Genomic DNA, 24,533 nt, shown 5'->3' on the forward strand with positions numbered 1-24,533 from the left:
TACTATGTTTGGCTCAACTTATATGTGCGAAGCCGCTTTTTCAGGAATGAACTGTACTAAAAATCGGTACATATCTCAGCTAACAGACGAATCTCAACTCCACAATGAAAATCAGTTGCACTAAACCCATTCCAGACTTCAGACAGGTTGTACATTTTTTTTTACATAGGAAACAATTTTTTCAATTCAAAATTATCTTTCTACCCCGAAAAATGTATTTTTAGGTTTTTTTGGGCGATTCTAAACAAAAAAGGTCTCTTAACATTTTTCTCAAAAGTTGATAGTTTTCGAGTTAAAATGTGAAAAATGGGAAAATACGCACACGCATTTTCGAGGCCTGAAAACTCATGTGTAAATTTATTAGTGTTCCGGTTGAGAAGTGCCTAAATTGAAGCTTATACATTCAATTTCAAGATTCTAACGAGTAATCGGGGCTTATTTCAATATAGACCGTTGTTTTTTAATTGTTAATCGTCGGGCGTCGCTCTTTATGATGCGTCTCTCTCGCATGTATACATATTATATTATGTACTTATTCGAAAAATTCCCAACAAATACTTGGCATTTATTAAATTTTATAATATAGTTTTTTTTAATAATTTATTTATTTATTCAATTAATTATTGCCAATGTGCTAATTAAATACGCCAATCATATAGTGTGTTTCGCACCACATAGTGAGACGCGCCGCCGCGGCGGATTAAGGGTCAGAGGACGCGCATAATTAACAATTGAAAACAACTGTCTAAATTGAAATATGACTCTTGACAACCTCAAAAATAATAATTTACACATGAGTTTTCAAGCTTCAACAATGCTTGTTTTCGCATATTCCAAATTTTAAATCGCCTCAAACTCTAAATGTATCAACTTTTGAGAAAAAATATCTTTTTGTTTAAGATGATCCAAAAATTCTAAAAACATATTTTCGGAGGCAAAAAAACGTGATGTTTTGAATTTGTTAAAAAAAGTTTTAAACAATTTCTCTCTAAAAATTTCGCCCGGCACCCTTCTGATTTGTTATTATGATGGGGATGATATTTTTTATCAACAATCCGCAAAGAAACCGAATCAGAACAACCGAACACAAATAGCATTAAGTCTGGACCCCGGAACACTCGTAATTTTTTCGAAACGGACCCTCAGGGAACATAATTGGTGACCCCTGTTATTACAGTATGTCTGCGTAGCTAGGAACCATATGGAAAACTATTTTATTGTCAATTTTACGAAAAAAAGTTATTCTTAATAAAATGGTTTACATGGTCTAAAATCTGTGATGCAATCATCAGATTTCAAATTTTATCAATTTTATACGAGGTATGTCAAAAATATGATTTCGTCAAAAATATGATTTCGAATTTACAAAAAGTTCTATCTTGTTTCATTTTTTCCGAAGTGAAAATCTATATGCAGACTTTTGACCCTTGCAGACCCTATAAGAAGACTTTCGTGTTAATATGATAATGATGATGAAAACGTTATTTATATAAACATTGTTAACTTTCCACAGAACTGGTAATATTTATTTTTATCAAATATAGTTATAAAAAATAAATAATGAAAATGAAAACCTCAAATTGAGTTTATTAAGTATGTACAAAAAAACGTGGTAAAATTAGCTTAACAAAAATGGTAAAAATACTATAACAAATAAATTACAGCATTGAGCCTTAAATTTCATTCAATAATGCCATTCATTTGGCCCTTGTTTCGAAGAGTTTTCTGAAGAACGTGTGCATCTGCCGGCTCTATTCTCTTATAATAGTGTTCTTTTGTTTCTACAATTTCAAAACCAAATTTCTTATAAAAATCGATGGCCCCTTCATTATTTACTTGGACATGCCTGAAACAAAATAGTTATCTTTAACTACAAATAAACAGCAATATATACATACTACTTAATTACTATCCTAACAATGAGTTATTAAAAGTATATTTTCAAATTGGCATTTCGTCCTAAGCAATACGCCCTCTAGTGGCTATTGCAGTAACCGAGCTAAGAGCCATTATTTATTTACTTTCACGTTGAAGGTATACTGTGTTTTTCGAGTTTTTTTAGTACTTTATTTTAGCTTTAAAAATGAATTCCTATTGTTGTGTTCCCGTTTAATTCTTTAGTTAAAAGGAACCCAGAATTAAGTTATCTCTTCCCAAAACCAAACAAAACGAATCAGACTGATGGTTCGACATGCTTTTTTTTTTATAATAATTACAAATGCTGAATATGATGTTCCAGTACGTCGCAATATTAGTATTGCAAGAGTCCAGAATGTTCAATGCTGACGGGCGGTAACCTCTTACGGCCGGTTTCACAATGTAAAGTTAACTTGTGGTTAAGAGATAACCTCAAAATTACCCCAAAATATGCGTTTCAGTTTCATAATTGTTACCCTTCTGGGTATACCCATAAGGGTAACCAACTCCAACCTCTGGTTAAAAATTCTGTGAGTTAACCATACTTCGCCGTTGACCTGAAACTAAAATGCATATTTTGACGTAACTTCTGGTTATCTCTTAACCACAAGTTAACTTTACTTTGTGAAACCGGCCGTTATTGAATTTGAGTGATAGAATATACTGGACCATATCGGCCGTTGTACCGTAACTCATGTGTGGCAAATGTACAGTTGTATTATGCTTTGTTAGTAGCAGAAACTGTTTTGTGGATTTTCGCTAGAGACATGAGGAGTTTTCTATTGTTTTATTCAAATCTTAGTAAGAAATAACATTTGTAAGTACAGTAAGTACTAACTGTGTTTCATTTCGTTCCGAAATTTGGCAATATATCTATCAATAGTCAATACACAGGCGTTTTTGTTCCATAAACTAGCAGAGTGCACTCATACATGTCAATATAAAAGTTACGTTTTGTTTTTTTTTTACAAAATTCATATTTTTGAGCATTGTTGTTTACATACCAACGGATGGAATAGGCACAAAGACAACTAAATGCAGCCACGATACAAGAGAGAGGTCCTAGAGAGAGACAGACAAGGTGGTGGAAACTTTGACAGGCCGTGTAATTTGAGTTGCCTATATCAACTTAAATCGGGGAAATGGACCTCATATTTTTTTAACTGGGCTGATGGGGCAGTATTTCCAAATTTAAATACTTTTTTGTATTTAAATACGTCAGAACTCTCTTCTTCATTTAAAGAAGTACTGGTTTTAATCTGTCTTTTTGTCATTGTCATTAAGTGATACACAATAAAATGACATATATATCATGGCGCAGTTCTAAAACCTACAAAATAGAATATGCCAAAAGCAAAGACTAAAACCAGTACTTCTTTTAATGAAAAGAGAGTTCTGACGTATTTAAATACAAATAAAGGGATTTAATGCGGTCAGAATGAGAGCAATAGCCAGGGAAAGAGGGAAGATAATCGCCACCTTTCGTAAACAAACAAATTCATAGTGGTAGACGGTAGTTGAAGGTTGTAGTAATAAATATTTTACATCAAAAGACATGAGAGACTATTTGTAGAGGATTGAAATCTATATTAAAAACAGCTGTTAAAATTGTTCTACAAACATATTCCAAAATTTTGTAAAAAATGTCATTCAGTTTTTAAATTAACATATGCCACAGTTATGTTAGGCCACACACATTGCAACAACGCTTTTTTCGAATTTAATTCTTTATTATAAAGTGTTCTTTATTCTGAAGTGGTGAAACTGATATTAATTCAGCAAATTTATTACTATTACAATGCTATTACCCTTAATAGACCTGTTGGAACCGTTTCCTAAAAGTGTTTATGCATTGTGGGAGTTTAGTTACAATAGAATAAATTGTATGTATATACCTCCGTAAAATTATTGAAAAAAAAAGTAACAATAACATAATCAAGGACTTCTTCACTTTATATAAAACACTAATTTAGCATTTAAACAGTTTTAAAACTATTTAACTCCCAAATACTTTAGGAAAGTAGGTATTTGTTTTGATAAATACAAATAACAATTCTGAAAAGTATTTAAACACCAAGTATGGCACTGTGTACTCTATTTATCCCCTAACTACAAAAAAGTGGTTAAATTTTGAAATATGTACTGCCAATCAGCATTAGGCCTTAGCCAAGTTAAAATATAAGTTAAAATATTCAACGAACTGTAAATACTGATTCAATCGGGTCCATTTATATAGGCAACTCAAATTACACGGCCTGTCAAATTCTCCACCACCTTGTCTGTCTCTCTCTAGGACCTCTCTCTTGTATGTTGGTGTCAATCTTGCTTCACTATTTGAATGGGACATGGCCATTCCATCCGTATTGACAGTTCATTGTTACATACAGACCAAATAAATTGCAAAATATTTTTTTACTAACCTAACTTTGTTTTGACAAATTTAGGGTTAAAAATGGTTGAAGGCTATTCATAACTTTACAATTATTCTTTATAAACTTTAAAAATAATATGTAAGAGAGAGAATTAGACTTTATTGAAATGTTTCCAAAGGGCTATCGATCGAAGTCTTTAATATGTAAGTAGGTATGTATTTTACTGTCAACATTACACTGTAGAATTATTAGGTAAATAAATAAATAAAAATACTGTCTTTTATTCTTTACTAAGCTAGTGTACCTACGAAAAATAATTTTGTTTTATTTTTGACAACATATTGAAGCAAAATTCAAAATCAATTTCCATTATTAATAGACTATGGTCAAAAGATGCAAAAACTACAAATAAAATCACAACTGTCATTCCCATCTGTATTTGCCCATAATATTTGTATTTTTTTTATTGTATATTTTCCATATATTTGTAGGATGTATCTTGAATTTTTTGTTTCTTCCAAAATCATAGATAAATGAACAGAACTACTCAAAAACACATAAAACTCATGCAAAATACAAAATGTAAACAATTATAATGGCTCTTAGCTCAGTTCAATTTGACACCACATTGGCGCTGCAATCTTAATCCGAATCGTCAATAGCACTACCACTACAACTGCAATTTCTACTTAAAAAACGATTCAATCTTCCATAACTGTAAAGAGAATGAACTAATGACTTCGAAGTATGAAACGGTTCTAGATACCTATATGTACTACATTTGAGAACCCTAGAAGTAAAGGGGTATAAGTGATATTTTTGTAAATATTGACCACTGAACTGGAAATATTTCATTATATTTGGTGGTAAAGAGATCTAAGCGATAAGTCTAACAGGTGCTGTTTTCTAGCGCCCAGTTACTTAACCTCCCAGCCAACACACGACAATTAGACCGAAAGCAGTAGACTGAACTCATTAGGCTGAAAAGCACTTTACCGAAACCTCACTAGACTGAACAGCATTAGACCGAAATGGTACATAAATTAAAAAAGATTGCAGTTAATTATGCTAAGATTTTGTATATCTGTCTTTTTGTTTATTGTATTTTTTTGTATTATTTTATATAATTTTAGACTGTGTAAATTGTTACTCTGTACAGTCTGATATAAAAAAATTCTCATCCGTTAAACAAATTAGTGAAGGTAAAAATAAATTAAGAGTAGAGTGACGTTAACACCATTTTAACTGTTTTTAATAACCGTCCAAATAACATTTAGTTGTAATTACATTAGTCTTATCTCTTTTACTGCGACAAGTAAAAGGAACTGCTTTTCGGTCTTCTGCTGTTCGGTCTAGTGAGATTTCAGTAAAGTGCTTTTCGGTCTAATGAGTTCGGTCTACTGCTTTCGGTCTAATGATGTCGGTCTCTTTACAGTAAACCAACTATGAGTAGAGCTTGGAAGAGAAGAGATACAAGTGCGCTTGTACCCCTGTTCCACTGTGTCAGACTGTTAGTTGAGTTTGTTATCATTTTGGATGGGTAGTGCCGGTAGTAGTATAGCTCCTCTAAAGCAATATTACTTTGTTGTTAAAGTAATACTTTATTGTAAACTGCAGTGTTTTACGTTTTCTTTATGTGGCACCAAGGTCAGGCGCCAAGTGGATATCAGGAAATATCACATTGTCTCATAAGCCTTCCCCCATCTGTAAAACACATAACTCGATCAATGCGACACAAAGTCGCATTTAGCGAAAATTGTGGAGGCCACTATAAGAGTCATCTGACAGTCAAATTTTGGGTCTACATTGTTAGAAACACTAATATTCAAACAGTAGATCATCGCTTTTGTGGCCACTCTCATAATGAGTATGACCAAGATTTTGGTGTGATAGAGTTAGAAAAAAAAGGAGCCAAAAAGGACCTGTATGTACTTCAACATTGGATGGAGCTGGTAACTTCTATAAGTAGAAAGTTCTTTACAGTGCAGATGGAAAATGAAGATTTTTTAGACTTTCTAATATGTACTTGCGTCATACTTCAAGAAGAGAGTAAGTGGAATACAAAGTATGCAATGGTTACATTTTCAGCAGGACAAACCTTTAACCCTGTTTTACGAGAAAACAACTGGAGGTAGCATAGAAGAGTTCAGTGAGCTATCTATGAAACTCACTCGAGCTGACAAAAATTCTCCCCTTCTGCCAGATCTCTTGACAGTCCTGACTGACAGAAGGCCGCTCATTAAGCAAGCTAAATATTCAAATCTTCAAGTTACTCAACTGCGTACCTCCAATTTACCATGAGTTTTTCACAAATCTGCGACATGATGATCAACAAACTGGAGAACTAGCAAAGTCAGAAGAAGCAGAAGTAGATTAAGACCCTGATGTCGATGAGTCAATTATGTATTAGTGTTATGGTAAAGAGTAAATTTCTACAAAAACTTAAAGATCTTTTTAGTTGTTTTACCTTTATGATGCATTTCTTAGAAGTAAAGGGGTACAAGTGCTACTTAGCAACCTAAAAATAGCTCCAAAATGAGTAAAGTTAGAAGTAAAGGGGTACAAGTGCTACTTAGTAACCTAAAAATAGCTCCAAAATGAGTAAAGTTAATAAAAGTATGATTTTTTGTTACAACTAAGAATAATAATGCCTACAGCTACCAAACCGGAGAAGAAAAACTAGCATTAAAAAACCATGGCAATTACAGTAAAGGCTCAACTTTGAACGGCGTTTACTCAAAATGTACTTTTTGTCACTTATGCCCCTTTACTTCTAGGGTTCTCATTTATTGCCTCACCGATTTTTATAACCGAGTTACAGGTTGTTTTATCGATTTTGCCCATTTCTTTCTGGACCCATAACTTGTATATTTTTTTGATATTTGGTACACGTATGTCTCGGTTAGAGGCCAAACCATTCAACTATTAATCACAAGAAAAATCTAGGTCCGGACTAAAAAAATTATAAATTCATTGTAACCTTGATACAACAACCTGTCTGTACTTATATTCAAATTTTCAAAATCCGTTTGCATATTTGAAAAGATCACAAAAAACTAAGTTGGTTCCCTTTAATTTTGTGGTCAGACAATTTAATGACTTTGACTTTATTAATGAACAACATTAATGACTTTAATTTTGAAATTCTCTAGCGTTAGGGTAAAAGGACTTAAGTCAGTAAATGGAATATTGCAGAAATAATTTTTAAAGATTTGATGAAACATGCTAAATCTATTTTTATCCTAATTAAATATTTTGTCAGCACATATGGGTCAAAAACAGCTTATTTATAATACATAATATAGTTTAATATGAAATATTGTAAAATAATATAGTTTGATCTGAAGTCCTTTGGATCAGAGAATAAAATACTTCAGTTTTTTGACCAGATATTTTATAGTTGTTATTAAGGTACAAAGGGTATTATAAGGATAATAACGCTTGAGGTCAATTTTGTATAGACGGAGGGCCTTCGGCCCGAGGTATATACTTTGACCGAAAGCGTTATTATTATAATACCTTCAACGTTTAATGTCCGACTAAATTATTCTTTATATGCAAAAAATTTGAATGAATTTTGAATTAATTAGTTTTCAAATAAGTACATTTACCAGAAATAGTCGTAACGTAATTGTGGTAACCATAGTTTTATTTGTCAACTTGACAGTATTTAACTCATTATTTAAATTTAATAGGCCCTAGGGCGTTATTTTTCACGGTATAACGCCCTTGGGCGTTATATCGTACTTAATAGACTTCGAAATAATGTCATTATTTGTCAAATAATAAAGTTGTCGTACATTAATTATATTAAATACACAAGTTTACATTTTAATAACATTATATTAATATGAAATATTGATAATGAAATATTGGAAAATAATACAGTTTGATCTGACTTAAGTCCTTTGGATCAGAGAATAAAATACAAGATTTTTTGACCTGATATTTTAATCATATTAAATACACAAGTTTACATTTTAATAACAGTAATATTTAGATTTTATATTATAATATAACTATGATGAAGTTATTCGTCATCAGAAACAAACTCCTCTAAATCTGGGTCCGTATCGTTCATACTTGTAGTTGGCAGTTCTTGATAAAAATTTTTGTATGCTTCTGGTACAAGCGGTAAGAGATCTAGAAGATGTTGCTGTTTTTCAAGAGCTATAGGTATTAACCCATCATACTTTTTTTTTGAGTCTATTGCACTTTGTCGACCTCTTCTAGTAAAATTAATTTTCTTAAAATTTTCTGACCCTTCCAGAGAACTCTTATAAAATATTGTAGCATATTTTTTTCTGTATTGCAGCCAACGACATTTCTGCAATTTGAACAACTCTTCATCAATTTTTTTTGCTTCTTTACAAACGTTGTCCTTAATAAAGCAGCAAAATCGTAGAAGTAATCTGAAGTTAATTCAATGCCCTTAAATGGACGTTTTTTGTTTGTGCATCTAATGAGAGTAGCCCAATCATGAGGATGAGCAAATTTGATTCCCGATCAGAGATCATAAATTTATGGTTGATCTCATTTATTGAGCTTTTCATTTGCATGACTGACATGAACATGGCAGCTACGTGGAAATTTTTATTCTGCCCTGCACATGTATCTGAGTAAAAGGTTATTTTAGTGACTTCAGGTGGCAGGTTCATTATTTCCTTAAAAAGACAAGAAGCAATCTCATTTGCACCACGGTGAGCAATTGATTCATGCCAGATATAACAGAAAGCTGCTCCTGAAGCACAATTATGTACAGTTAAATTGTAAGTCCAGTACGTTCTCTTATAAAAAGAAAGAGAAGAAGAAGAAAACTTTTAGCGTTTATCAATCAACAAGTGAGTGTTTTAGCAGGATCAGTAAGATTTATGTCATAAACACTTACACCGGCACCTACGCGTGAACTATTGATACCGATGACTTAAGTTTCATAAGTCGTTTATATCCGACAAAACTACAAAAATAGCATTCGGTAAAAAGGATTTAAGTTACATATGTTCGTTTGCTCAAACAAAAATAGTCTGATATAACTTATGTTCGTTAAACCAGTCTTAATAAAAACCTTATATTTTAAGATATACTTAATTCTTTTTTACCAAAACAAACTTCTTCACAATTTACAACCAAATGTGTAGATAACTCATTTTTGCCAAAAATGGACTTAAACTGGAGATAAACAGCAGGTATTATTAACTGTTAACACGTTAAGCTCCGCGTGAGACAGCATCTGTCTCACGGTGCTGTGATCTTGGCGAACCGCAAGACCAGACCGTGTCTCTCACAGTTAAGGGGAACGGAGCAAAATGCAAAATTTTGACGCATTGTCAAAATTTTCAATGTGTTTTAAATGAATTCATTTTTTTCGAATCCTGAGAAAACTAGGTAATAAATATTTTTGAAAAATTTAAAGGCAGAATGAAAAATTACATTATTACCGAGGGCCGAAAGTCCCTGAAAACTTCTATAATGTTTATTTTAATAAGTTACAGGGGTGAAAATAAAAGAGGAAATTTAGTGTCATTTTTAATTGCAAATATTTCATTCAAAAGACGTTTTTTATTTATTCTAATGGACTTTCGGCCCTCGGTAGTAAAGTAGTTATTCATTCTGCGTTTAAATTTTTCAAAAATACTAATTAGTTTTCTCAGGATTCGAAAAAGATGAATACATTTAGAACACATGTCAAAATTTTGCATTTTGCTCCGTTCTCCTTAAAATTAATTGCCGGTCCACAAATCTCACAAAAAAAAATTCATGCCGGGGCTTAACGTGTTAATAATAAATTATTAAAGTTAATGACCAAATACTCATTTTAAAAATAATCAATACATATAAAGTAAAAAACATATAAAGTAATTTTGACCTTGAAACAACACCCTGTATATTGAAATTTTCAAAATCCGTTTGCACATTTGAAAAGATCACAAAAAAGTGAGTTTATAGGTTAGCTTTAATTTTTTGCGCAATAAATTTATTTCGAAATTTTTGTTATGAGTTCTCAGAGTTCTTAAAACTTTCGAGATACAGTGGAACCCCGATAAGTCGGCCCACGATAACCCGGAAGTCCGGCTAACCCGGACCGATTTTCATCAGACAAACATTTCAACAATAAAAATGTATGTAATATAATATTTTAGTGACAATGTGTATTTGTGTAATTTGAACTGTACGATAGTAAAAATAACTAATGGCACACGGCAGCAGGGCGACGTTCATTTTCTCGGATTATCGGAAACAACAGGCACCTGTATTCCTTTATTTATTTCAAACTGTCTTACCATTGTTTAAAAAAGACTAAAAGACTATTTAAAAAATTCTTTTTTAAACAATGGTCTTGGTCTTCACTGTTCTTAAATAACATAACATCGTTCCGATTGTGACCGTATTGTGTGTAGTACAGTCGTATTGTTCGCTTCCGTTCTGTACTTGTACTTCAGATGTTTGCGTGTTTTTTTGTCTAAGTAATGGCAACAAAACGTAAAAATGTTGTAGTGACAATGGGAAAGAGACTAGAAGTAGGTAGGATTGATAAAGGCGAATCTTTAAAAACAATTGCAGCATCATATGGTGTCGGTACATCTACAGTATCGGATTGGAAGAAAAATAGAACTAAAATCGAAAAATTTTGTTTCAAAATGATAACAAAAGCCAGTTTGGACAATCGGTGCAAAGCTAAGAAAGCTAAAAAATGAGACTCTCGACGATGCTTTGTATGTGTGGTTTTGTGAGGAACGGGAACGTGGTTTACCAGTGCCTGGACCGATTATTCAAGAAACAGCACTCAAGCTGAATATAAAATGTTGCCTGATTGTGAACCAAATTTCACTGTGAGTCAAAGTTGGCTGGATAGATGGAAAAAACGTCATGGAATACGCCAACTATCTATCGCCGCTAAGTATACCGTATTTTATTAATTTTTACCATAATATCCGGCTAACCCGGATCGGCCGCGGTCTCGATTAATCCGACTTATCGAGGATGCTTTCTTTGCATCTATGTAGTTCTGTGAAGTGTATTTCCCATGATTTCCCGGAAGAGGAGGTAGGCGCAATGGAAGACATTAGAGATAATGAAATAGGGATGCCAACACATGATGAATATTTAGCCATCATTCAAAAAATGAAACAGAAAAGAACACCAGGCCCAGATGAAATTCCCAATGAGCTCATTAAAAACGGAGGGAAAAAGTTATTAACAAGCATCTATAACCTAATAGTTAGAATATGGGAAGCAGAAGAAATGCCCGAGGATTGGAAAGAAGGCAGAATTATACCAATATTTAAGAAAGGAGAAGTAACAAACTGTAACAATTATAGAGCAATATCTCTACTGAGTACAACATATAAAATTCTAACAGCCCTCATCAAACAAAAACTCAATCAATTCACAGAGAAAAAAATTGGGGACTACCAGCAAGGATTCAGAGAAGGCAGATCCACTACAGATGCGATCCACATAGTTACACAAACAATCGAAAAATGCCACGAACACAACATAGAACTCCACATCCTCTTCGTAGACTTCAGACAAGCCTTTAACTGTATTGGAAGAAATAAATTATTTATTGAAATGAAAAATCAAGATATACCAGCAAAATTAATCAGATTAACAAAAATGACCATGGATGGAGCTCGAGCCAAAGTAACAACAGAAGAAGGTAGCACAAAATCAATTGCAATAGAAACAGGAGTGCGACAAGGCGACTCCCTGTCAACCACATTATTCAACATAGCACTAGAAGGAACAGTCAAGGCCAGCAAAATTAAAGGAACTATAGCCCACTCCTAAACACAAATAGTTGCATATGCAGATGATTTAGTTCTTATGGGAAGAGACAAGGAAAGATTAAAAGAAGCAGTAACAATCCTGGCAAAAGAAGCACGGAAAAGAGGTCTAGAAATTAACGAAGGAAAAACAAAATATCTACTCTGCTCTAGAAGAGAAGATAACAGGATGAGAGAAATCAAAATAGAAAACTACACTTTTGAAAGAGTCCAACAATTTAAATATTTGAGAGTAATAGTGAATGGCCAAAACAAGAGAAGTGAAGAAGTAACGGAACGAATACTAACAGGCAACAAAACATACTGGAGATATCATAGGCTTATGAAGGACAAGAACTTATCCAGAAATACAAAACTGAAAATATACAGAGTTGCAATCAGACCAGTAGTTACGTACGCAGCTGAGACAATGTGCCTCACGGAAAAAGATGAAGAAAAATTGAGAATATTCGAAAGGAAAATCCTCAGACGCATCATGGGCCCGATAAGAATGGACAGCGGAGAAATGAGAAGAAGAATGAACCATGAACTAAGAGACATAATGAAGGGAGAAGATATAGTTAGATTTATTAAATCACAGAGGCTGAGATGGCTGGGACACATAGAAAGAAGGAAAAACGACCGACTGATTAAGAAGATCACCAGATGGAAACCGACAACTGAAAGACCAAGAGGAAGACCCAGAGAGAGATGGGAGGACCAGGTCATGAGAGATATCAAAATTCTGGAAGTGAGAAACGGGAGGGAACTATGCACATATCGAAATGAGTGGAAGAAAATAGTAACGAAAGCCAAGTCATACAACAAACTTTGACAACATACAAGTGGAATGCGGAGTGATTCACCGCAATAAGCGAATCTGAGAGCTCTAAGTAAGATCGGCAAACATTCCACCTGGAATGAAAAGCCCTGATGATGATGATGATCGAGGTTGCACTGTAATTTCAAAATTAAAGTCATTAAATCGTCTGCGCAAAAAAATGGAAGCGAACCATTAAACTTAGTTTTTTGTGCACTTTTCAAATGGATTTTGAAAATTTTTAATATACAGGGTGTTGTTTCAATGTCACAATTTATATTTTTATGTTAAGCCGGACCAGGATTTTTGTTGTGATTAGTATGTGGGTCGTTCCAGTGTAGTAAATAAGTATTGATTATTTTTAAAATGAGTATTTAGTCGTTAACTTTATTAATTTATTATGAAAAGTTAATAATACTTCGAGTTCTAAAAAATTTCAATATACAGGGTGTCCAGAAACTCTACCGACAAACGAAGACAGGAGATTCCTCAGATAAATTTAAGACATTTTAACCTAATTCTTCTAGTCCGAAAATGCTTCCGAAGGGAGCTAGAGCTCTTTAAATATGGCGTCTTGTAATTAGTTTTTCTTAAATAACTCCAGAACGCTTTCATTTAGAAACATGAGAATTGGTACGCATATTTATCTTTCAGAGATAAATCGATTACATTTATTGTGAACTTTTAGTACCGGTCATAGGCGTCCGTTTTGGGTAGAGCAACGGTTATTTTATCGGATAACTTTTATGTCTTTAACTTTTAAGCATTTTTGACACTGGATTATTAAATTATGCGGTATCCTAGTACTAAAAGGTACTCTTCCTTTAAGTCGGTAGAACACACGGTTTTCTAGAAAAATCAATTTCAAAATTTTTCGTTTCTTGAATTTCCAAAAAAATTTAAAAAAAAACAGAAAAACGAAAATTGGTACGTTTATTTATATTCCAGAGATGAATCGATTTCATTAATTACGAATTTGTAGTACCGGTCATATGCGTCCGTTTTTGGGTAGGTCAAGAGTTATTTTATCGCATAACTTTTTTGCCTTTAATTTTTAAGAATTTGTGACTTTAGATTATTAAATTATGAGCTATTCTAGTACTAAAAGTTACTCTTGGTATAAGTTAGTAAAATACACTATTTTTTTTAAACTTTTTTGCAGTTTTTTTTTCAAATTTAAAAGACGAAAAATTTTCAAATCGATTTTTCTAGAAAACGGTGTGTCCTACGGACTTAAACCAAAAGCACCTTTTAGTACTAGAATATCTCACAGTATAATCCAATATCAAAAATGCTTAAAAGTTAAAAATAAAAAAGTTATGCGATGAAATAACCGTTGCCCTACCCATAACGGACGCCTATGACCGGTACTAGAAATTCACGATGAATGAAATCGATGCATCTCTGGAAGATAAATACGTGTACCAATTTTTGTTTTTCTAAATACAAGGGTTCTGGAGGTATCTAAGAAAAACTAATTACAAGACGCCATCTTCAAAGAGCTCTAGCTCCCTTAGGAAGCATTTTCGGACTAGATGAATTGGGTTTAAATGTCTTAAAATTATATGAGGAGTCTCCTGTCTTCGTTTGTCGGTAGAGTTTCTGGACACCCTGTATTTAATTTAATTTCAAAATTAAAGTCATTAAATTTTCTGCGCAAAAAATTAAAGCAAGCCCAGTTTTTTGTGCTCTTTTCAAATGTGTAAACGGATTTTGACAATTTCAGTATACAGGGTGTTGTTTCAAGGTCAGAATTACTTTATGATTTTTTGTTAATCCGGACCTGAATTTTTTTGTGATTAGTAAATGGGTTGTTCTAATGTAGTAAATAAGTATTAATTATTTTTACATTGTGATTATTGTGATTAGTAGTTGGATGGTTTGGGTTCTAAATGAGACATATTATGTGTACCGAATATCAAAAAAATATATAGGTGGTTCTAAAGTTATGGGTCCAGAAAAGAAATGGGTAAAATCGATAAAATACCATGTAATTCGGTTATAAAAATCGGTGAGGCAATAAATGTAGTATATCTAGAACCGCCCCAGTGATCTCTATTCACCATTCAAGTATTTCCGTTTCCCAATGAAATACCCTGTAAAAGCAGTTTTGCTTGTTCATTGGCAGCTGGTTGCCTCTATGGAAGATTATCACTCTATCTCTTGCACAGTCTGCTGATACTTCTACCACTTGGTGATTTGTCCCTTGCTATTTTAACATTTCTTTTGTCCATTCTATTGGTGTGATTATTCCATTATTTTTTCCAATTTAGTGTCCACTCGTTTATACCCTGTAAATTACATTTTGTTCTAATTTCGTCACTACTCATCTGTCTCTCAGTGTACTTATTTCCTATAATTCTTCTGAGTATTCTCATTTCAGCTATTTCCAGCACTCTCTATGTTTTGACTGTGTCGGGTTTTGTTTCTAATGCATACGTCATTATTGGTCTTATAGATTCTTGATTTCATCTCATAGTTTAATGTGTCAGTTATATCACGGGTTAGAAATTATCTTATCATTTCCGGTCTTATCACATCCTGTTTATAACTAGAGTTTAAATTTATCATCGTTTGTTTGCCAATAATTGGACATTATCCTATCATTTCCTGTTTACCACTAATTATACATTATCTTACCACATCCTGGGCCCAGTAGGGACAGACTGGTGCTTGAAAACTTCTCTGGCCGGGAGTCAGCCTGGTTTAAGCTAATAAGAGGACTTCAAAAGGTATTAATAGTGCCACAAAATCAAGAAAAGATTGAAAATGCAAATGAAGAAACAAATAATGCTATGGACAGATGCAAAATAAATTATATAGGTACCCATATTATAAGATCTATACTCTATACTGTCCCCACTGTTGTTCAATTTATATTCAGATAGAATATTTAAATAAGCACTGCATAATTTGGAATGGGGCTTGAAAGTTAATGGAATTCTGATAAATACAATCAGATATGCAGACGATACAGTTATTTTAAGTGATAACATGAATGGATTACAATGCCTTTTGAATGCCATTGACACAGTGGGAGAGAGTTTAAGGCTATGGGTACATAATTCGCAAATATTTTACGTGTATCCCTACTTTATCTGTCTTTACACGGCAAATTACGTGTAGTAAAATTCACACTGGTATGGATATGTAAACATTACTAGAATGTCATTCTACTTGAAAATGTCATCATTAATTTAAAGAGATGGCTTTTGAATGTTTTTGGATAACTGTTATTTTTATAATTGCAAATTATTAATTCAGTTAAAAAATGTGATAATTTTTTCACTAACTATGTATTCAGTGATTGTAATAATTTATTTGTACAACAAAAACTAATACTCAATCGAGAAAAGAGGAAAAGTGTTAAAGTGATTTTTTAATAATATATTGTTATGGAACGCTTACAATTTTGAACATCTTTAACAACAAAATACTTGGATCATAGAATATATTATTATCCTGATGTATTCTCTGTTTGGATCTTCCACAAATAATGCACAATAAATAACTTTTTATTAAGTTCACGTATTAAATCAATTATTTATCAAATACACTATACATATATCAATAATATTTAATCAACTTAAAATATTCCCGATGCAATGTCAAATATTTAAAATTTTCGTGATTGTCACTGATTGTCAGTGTCTGACTGACAATATATGCTGACAATATTATATTCGGCTGAGTGCGTTGTAAGACAGAGATAGATTTGGAAAATATTACCACGGCATTGTGTTCATTTTTTTCGAATCCTGAAAAAACCAATAAATATTTTTGAAAAATTTAAACGCAGAATGAAAGACTAAATTATTACCGAGGGCCGACAGTCCCTTAGAATAAATAAAAAGTTTATTTTGAATGAGATATTTGAAATTAAAAATCACACTAAATTTTTTCTTAGTTTTTCACCCCTGTAACTTATTAAAATAAACATTATAGAAGTTCTCAGGGACTTTCGGCCCTCGCTAATAACATAATCTTTCATTCTGCGTTTAAATTTTTCAAAAATACTTATTAGTTTTCTCAGGATTCGAAAAAAATGAATCCCCATTTGAATAGCATAGCAGCCGAAAATACGTACCGATTCTCTTACCCAAACATAAACTGTACAAAAACACAATACATGGTGTTTAGCCTTTGGCACATCAACAGTTTTAAATATCTTGCTTGCCATATTACTGAACAACTAGATCCAGATAAAGAGATAAAATGTAGAAACGAGATAGCCCGCACAACATTTTTAAAAATGAGGTCATTTTTCTGTAATGGTAACTTGCAACTTCAACTTTGAAAGCGCATGATTAAATGTTACATTTGGCCAGTCCTTTCATATGGTGTCGAAGCATGGATATTAAAAATATCCACCATTAATTGTTTGGAGGCCTTTGAAATGCGGCTGCACAGACATACACTAAAAAAACCATGAACGGCTATGCTGACAAATGTGACAGTCTTAAAGGGAGCGAATGCTGCTCATGAGCTGCTTGATAACATCAAATGTAGAAAGATGGCCTATTTTGGACAGATAATAAGGGGAGACTGATATAATATTCTTCAACTTATTATGATGGGTAAATCGAAGGTCACAGATGAATTGGTAGAAAACAGGCCTCTTGGTTGAAGAATCTCAGGGAGTGGACAGGAATAAAGAAAGCAGAGCCACTATTTAGAATAGCTCGAGACACAGACAGTTTCGTCATGTTAATAGCCAACATCAAGGGGACTTGCTAGGGCAAGTTAAGAAGAATAAGATCTAAGATGATAAGATTAAATTTTTATGATACAAACTGAACAGTGGCTTTTATTATCACCTTCAAAATAATATTAAAACTACATATAAAGCGGCGTTGTGGCAAAACTTGCTGAACCTCTAGAAAACAAAGGAACGTCATGAGCCCCAGAGCTGAACAAATATACCCCATGGTGGGGTACAATTGGAAAAATCCACTGTTGAAGAAAATTGGACTGTTTTCTGTTTCTGGGTTATTCGTAGTTTTATTGATAAATATTCAAAGACAAAACAGATACAACTATCGATTTGTCCATGTCCATTATCAGTTATAAAATATTAAAATATCTTGAAAATATTCCCTACTGAAAATCTGTTATCTGCCCTACGCTTCTGTTTGCACCATTTAAATTATTAAAAAAAAAACGCAAACAAAATTATAATTGTGAGTTTTATGCTAATATATTTGTTAAATTTAATTATGCAGTTTTTGTACGTAATAATTTGAATATTCAAATTATATTTGATGTATAGTTTATATTTGATACTTTATAAAAATGGACTTTTAATGTATATTCCTGGAAAATGTATTATAATTAAAAATCTGTATTAAATTATATAGCACAAGTTATATAAAAAAAGATCTTTTTATGTTTATGGCTGTAAAATATTTTAATGACAGGTAATTAAAAATGGTTGCTTATTACACTAGGGCAGTGTTTCTCAACTTGTGGGGGGCGCAATCACATCAAATTAAAAAAGATAATTACTAATCAAAAAAAAAAAATAATTCACAAAAAGAAAAGCAAAATGATATTCATTCTAACATTATAGAAATTAAGTAACATGTTAAAACTAATAAACAGTAGAACTCGGAATATATTATGTGCATGGATTATCCAGGTTGTGGATTATCCGTATTGCTTGGAATGGCTTCACTAAAGGAAGTTAATGATTTAGAAAACTACATATTCATATCTATGGAAAACATTATTGTTGTCTGATATAACAAGATCGGCTTATAATGAGGTAATTAGTGCGCCATTTCAGTTCTCTTTATAGAAGGAGTCTACTGTAGTAATTAATACAAGTGAATCTACAAATTTTTAGATCCCAGTCTGCGTTTTTTATAAAATATCTGCACAGAAATCATTGAAATGATCAACTTTTCAACTGCTCGATGAAGCACTTTTTAACCAAGAAGTGATTTCTGCAGAAAATATAGAGTGTAATAATGCCTGGTGTAATGTGCGCTAAGCAAGAAAATTTTCACAAGCACTTGAAAAGCAAAGAACCTTCCAAACTGATTCATAAGGAAATGAGAGTCAAGATGAAGAAAATGATGAGACAATATTAAACAAAAGAGCTGGTATAATAAGGTGTTCACCAATGGTGTAAAGCTTCTTGTAACTGGCTATTTTATATGATGCAAGTAAAGATTTTTTTAAAGTCTAAGTTTTTCAACCTAATAAAAATATTTGTAAAATAAAATACCTTTAAAAGATTTTTAATTGAAAAACTTATTGGGCCATTTTCCTGGTGACAACCTCCATGGCTTCTAAAAATTGCAAGCCAGATGGATGCTGCAGTGAAGACAAGAGGGAACTCTAAAAAGTTGCAATTCACAACCAAGTTGCAAGTTATATAAAAAAAGATTTTTTTATGTTTATGGCTGTAAAATATTTTAATGACAGGTAATTAAAAATGGTTGCTTATTACACTAGGGCAGTGTTTCTCAACTTGTGGGGGGCGCAATCACATCAAATTAAAAAAGATAATTACTAATAAAAAAAATTAATTCACAAAAAGAAAAGCAAAATGATATTCATTCTAACATTACAGAAATTAAGTAACATGTTAAAACTAATAAACAGTAGAACTCGGAATATATTATGTGCATGGATTATCCAGGTTGTGGATTATCCGTATTGCTTGGAATGGCTTCACTAAAGGAAGTTAATGTTTTAGAAAACTACATATTCATATCTATGGAAAACATTATTGTTGTCTGATATAACAAGATCGGCTTATAATGAGGTAATTAGTGCGCCATTTCAGTTCTCTTTATAGAAGGAGTCTACTGTAGTAATGAATACAAGTGAATCTACAAATTTTTAGATCCCAGTCAGCGTTTTTAATAAAATATCTGCACAGAAATCATTGAAATGATCAACTTTTCAACTGCTCGATGAAGCACTTTTTAACCAAGAAGTGATTTCTGCAGAAAAGATAGAGTGTAATAATGCCTGGTGTAATGTGCGCTAAGCAAGAAAATTTTCACAAGCACTTGAAAAGCAAAGAACCTTCCAAACTGATTCATACGGAAATGAGAGTCAAGATGAAGAAAATGATGGGACAATATTAAACAAAAGAGCTGGTATAATACGGTGTTCACCAATGGTGTAAAGCTTCTTGTAACTGGCTATTTTATATGATGCAAGTAAAGATTTTTTTAAAGTCTAAGTTCTTCAACCTAATAAAAATATTTGTAAAATAAAATACTTTTAAAAGATTTTTAATTGAAAAACTTATTGGACCATTTTCCTGGTGACAACCTCCATGGCTTCTAAAAATTGCAAGATTCCAGCCAGATGGATGCTGCAGTGAAGACAAGAGGGAATTCTAAAAAGTTGCAATTCACAACCCCATATACAGCTTGGTAAAGTTCCAACGGAAAATGGACCTAGTTACTCTATAGGAGTAATAGTCGTAAGAGCTGGGAGCGCATTTTGTGCGTGATAAGTAATATGGAAAAACTATACGGGGATATGTTGAATTAGTTGTGTACATGACTTTCACCAACGGCCGGAAACCAGAGGAGTGGGGGCCGAGGGTAGTTATAAGGGGTCAAAGTCGCGGTTTTTATTATTTTTTTTATGACGCTCATGATCCAGATAGTGCACCAAAATTTGGGAATAAGTAGGTCATGACGTACCTAAGTAAAATCCCTAGGGGCACAACGCTGCGCGGCCGACAAAGGGCTGGGGGTAGGGGTGAATATAAAAAATATAAGCGGTCTTTTAGGACGTTTGTGATTGAGATAGTGCACTAAAATTTGGGTATAAGTAGACCATGACATAAATAAGTAAAATCCCCAGAGCCGGAAACCAGAGTGGGGGAGGAAGGTAGTTATAAGGGGTCAAAATCCTGTTTTTTATTATTTTTTTTGTGACGCTCATGATCGAGATAGTGCACCAAAATTTGGAAATAAGTAGGTCATGATGTAACTAAGTAAAATCTCCAGGAGTAGAACGCTGTGTGGCCGACAAAGGGGTGAATATAAAAAAATGTAAGGGGTTTTTTGCGACGTTCGTGATTGAGATAGTGCACCAAAATTTGGGAATAAGTCTTGGGAATAAATCTTTTAAAAGTATTTTATTTTACAAATATTTTTATTAGGTTGAAAAACTTGGACTTTCATTTAGCAGATGCCGCTACGCACCTACTACCTTCATGTCAGTTGCAATTGGGGACTAATAAATGTCGAAAATTTTTACCTGGAGTAGAGATAGCAGCCTATGCATTCTCTGAAGAGCCTCTAACAAGAGGTGAAATCATCGATGAGAGTGCTGGTTGCGCTCTCTAACCTAAGTAAAAATTAAGACAGTTTTGGCTTCGCATTGCAACTGAATAAAAATGGTATACATTTTTATTTTAAAGATTTTTTTGTTCACATCAAAGTTTTTTGAGGAATGATGTTTGCCAATTATGATTTTAATTTCAATTCTCATGACTCATATACATATGAGCCACATCAATTTTTCGCATATACCAGTGTCTCATTAGTGAGCCAGGATCGCACATACCAGTAATTTGAAGTGGCCCATTGGTAGCGAACGTGTTAAATAAATCAAATCAACAGGAAATTGAAATTTGAAATCACTTTTTTTATGAGGTTTCACTTATAACAAGGAGATTAGGCGTCCCATGAAATTCCTATTAAACTACAACATCTCTATAACAAGGCATGTTTGGTTATAACGAGGGAAAATAAGATTGAAGAACATGTTTCTTTACCTGTTTTTGGCACAGTGATGGCAATAAATACATACTCCAGCTGCCTGTATATAGAAATACCTAAAATCTGTGTGCTTATCGAGGTCAGTGATGTAATAAACTCCACCACCTATCAACTTCTTCCTGTTTATCCACTGACTCTTATTTAAAAGCACCATTTAAGGGGGGGGGAGTATAGTATTTTTGATTATTTTTTTCAATTTTTTTTTTCAATTTTTTTTTACTGGCTTATTTGATTGTAAATATTTTCAAGAGTATACCATTAAAATTTCAAGTTAATCCGAGCAAAATTGACAGCAATATGGATATATACAAACATTTTCTTAGTATTATATTGACAAAACTACATTTTTTTAAACGCGTTTTCTGAAAAACATGTTTTTTTGAGGCGGTGTACATCATAACTCAAAAAGTAATGCACCGATCTTTCTGAAATTTTGCACACTTCTTTTTTAGATATTTTACTAGGTAGTGACGTCGAGTTTTTGCCTATTTTAATATTTTTTTTGTTTATATTACCATTTTTCTATTTACCGGACACACTTTTTTTTGTATTTTTCGATTTTTTCACTTTAAAGTTATACCTACCATAAATTTAATAATCAATATAATCATAAAACGTCACTACCTCAAAAAACTCTTAAACTAAAATAATATTTTTGGTTTATATGTTTCAAATGATTCTGTCCGAAGATATAGTGTACACCGCAAATCATCTTCTTTTTAGATCATCTACTTAAAAATGACGCCACTGCTTCATTTTTTAATATTTTCCAATAAAAATTTAACTGAATAATCTTCAAGTGTTGTTCTTTAAGATATCCTTTTACCCATTTAATTTAACCCTACCACTTTCAAGGGAAAACGTTTTAAAATTATCCAAAAAAACGTTAACTATACCCCTCCCCCTTAAACAATATTTAGCATCTTATATAGGGCTTTTCATCGATTGTCATTTGTTTCGAGCTTCTGTCATATGTTGTATAATCTGTGTATAATATTAATATACACGGATTACACGACATTTGACAGAAGCTCGAAACAAATGAATGTGAATGAAAAGCCCTATTGCTCAAATGGCTACACTATAGAAAGTTAATGGTTTAGAAAACTACATATTCACATGTATGCACAATATTATTGTTGTCTGATATAATAAGATCGGCTTATAACGAGGTGTAGTCTGCCATTTCAGTTCTCATTATAGAGGGAGTCTACTGTAATTTTAAATTTAACTGTTAGAAATCAGTTAAGTAGTAAGATGTGTGTGTGTGTGTGGTGTGTGAGAGAGATCCTGGATTAGACAAAATCTATTTGCCACAAAACATGTAAATTCTTAATTACATTAAATGTTTTCATGTTGTCTATTTCTAAACTATACCGCTATTTTTGAATTTCTGATCAAATTAATGATGGAATCTAGTACCGATTTATCTGAATAAGAAAGGGGAGCTGTAATATTTAGCGGCAATGGACACTCGTGATGAATTAGTTCTTGATACAGAATTAAAGAAGATTGAGAGTTTAAAGAACATTCTAGAAATATATGATTTAGATCACCAATGGATACATTGTCACAACTACAGACAGGAGAGTTAAGTATTCCAATTTTATATAAGTGACATGGAAAGCGACCATGGTTCAATTTTAAACGAGTCAATACTAAAATTTGTGCTCTATTATAATTAAAGGTGAAATGAGGAATATTTTTTGAAGTGTAGGGTGAATACTGAAATAATGGTTTGTAGATTTATTTGCAATTCTTTTGTAATCAGTTTCCCATTTCCTTCTGATATTAGGTTTGAGAGCATTATTCAAATCTTCTAAATTAAATACTTTGTCAATATGGTGGCAACTGTGAGTACTTTTTGCGGCTATATCTGCAACTTCATTACCTTCGACTCCGCAATGTCCTTTCGTCCAAATAAATGAAACAGTTACATTATTTTGTTTATGATCCATAATTAATTTTTTAATGTTTAAAATTAAGGCATTTCGGAATTGGTTTATTGGGTGACCGCTAATAGCTTGTAATGCTGATTTTGAGTCTGAAATTATTGCCACATCCGTGCATGTTTGAGTTGCACACCATTTTAGTGCCTCACAATCACTGCTGTGAGATTTATACATTCAGACTACATAGTTAACATGTTGAACGCCATAATGTACATAGTATATAGTATTACGGCTCTCTGAGCCGACTTAGCCGTGGTCCATACAGTATAGCAGTCATTGCGAAGCAAGTAAAATAAGCGTGAATCATATATGATTCGCGCGGCGTTCAACGTGTTAAATATAAATAGTTTGAAATTGCTTCAGCACAAATTTTAAAGGAGTTATTTAATGAAAATGGAAAAACTATACTTACAAAAATATACTATCGAAATTACCATCTTGTTCTACATAATTCAAGACATGTTGAACCATAAGAGTTCCAATCCCTAATCTCCTATAAGGATATAAGCATCCTAGAGTCATTATATAAAGTCTTCTAGATTTTTCCGATGTATCGATGCGACAACACACTGCCCCAACAACAATATCATTGTAATAAGCGAGTTTTGCTAATTCACCCGCTTCAAGAACGTCTTTGTAAAATTTGTCGTTATAGGATACAGGAAAAACCACACTATTTAGGCGCTTAAGTTGTTTTATATTATGTGGAGTTACATTGCCCAGTTCTATGCTTTCCCTGAAAGAATATGAATTTAATTTAGAAGTGTTGATAATATTATTAATTCACATTATTATTTTACCTGGTCATATTTAAATTTAAATAAATAACCAAAAATTTTTAGAAATTTGCAAAGGGTTGACAAATGAAGGGAAGAAAACGGTGAAATGACAACTGACATAAGCAGTGCCAATCTTTTAAAAAAAATTTGAAAATGAGAACGCTGTGTCTA

The 24,533-nt window shown here is 32.6% G+C and overlaps 1 protein-coding gene across 1 annotated transcript; it reads right to left on the bottom strand.

Moving 5' to 3' along the window:
- Window positions 1-1,561: 1,561 nt before the first annotated feature.
- On the bottom strand, window positions 1,562-24,533 carry LOC114326573 (probable N-acetyltransferase san). Its single transcript, XM_028274972.2, has 3 exons — window positions 24,384-24,533; window positions 23,996-24,319; window positions 1,562-1,846 (listed from the first exon to the last, which is right to left on the bottom strand). Exons 1-3 carry the CDS (start codon window positions 24,389-24,391, stop codon window positions 1,681-1,683), a joined length of 498 nt encoding a protein of 165 aa, XP_028130773.1. The 5' UTR covers window positions 24,392-24,533; the 3' UTR covers window positions 1,562-1,680.

This window comes from Diabrotica virgifera, chromosome 3, assembly GCF_917563875.1.
Source record: "Diabrotica virgifera virgifera chromosome 3, PGI_DIABVI_V3a".
In the NCBI taxonomy this organism is placed as follows: Eukaryota; Metazoa; Arthropoda; class Insecta; order Coleoptera; family Chrysomelidae; genus Diabrotica; species Diabrotica virgifera.

Bases quoted from the DNA above. Each gene is read 5' to 3' on its own strand.
- LOC114326573 (XM_028274972.2), bottom strand. The intron at 1,847-23,995 runs GTAAGTATAGTT...ATTTTGTTTCAG, and splicing joins AATTTCGATAGTATATTTTT to GCATGTCCAAGTAAATAATG.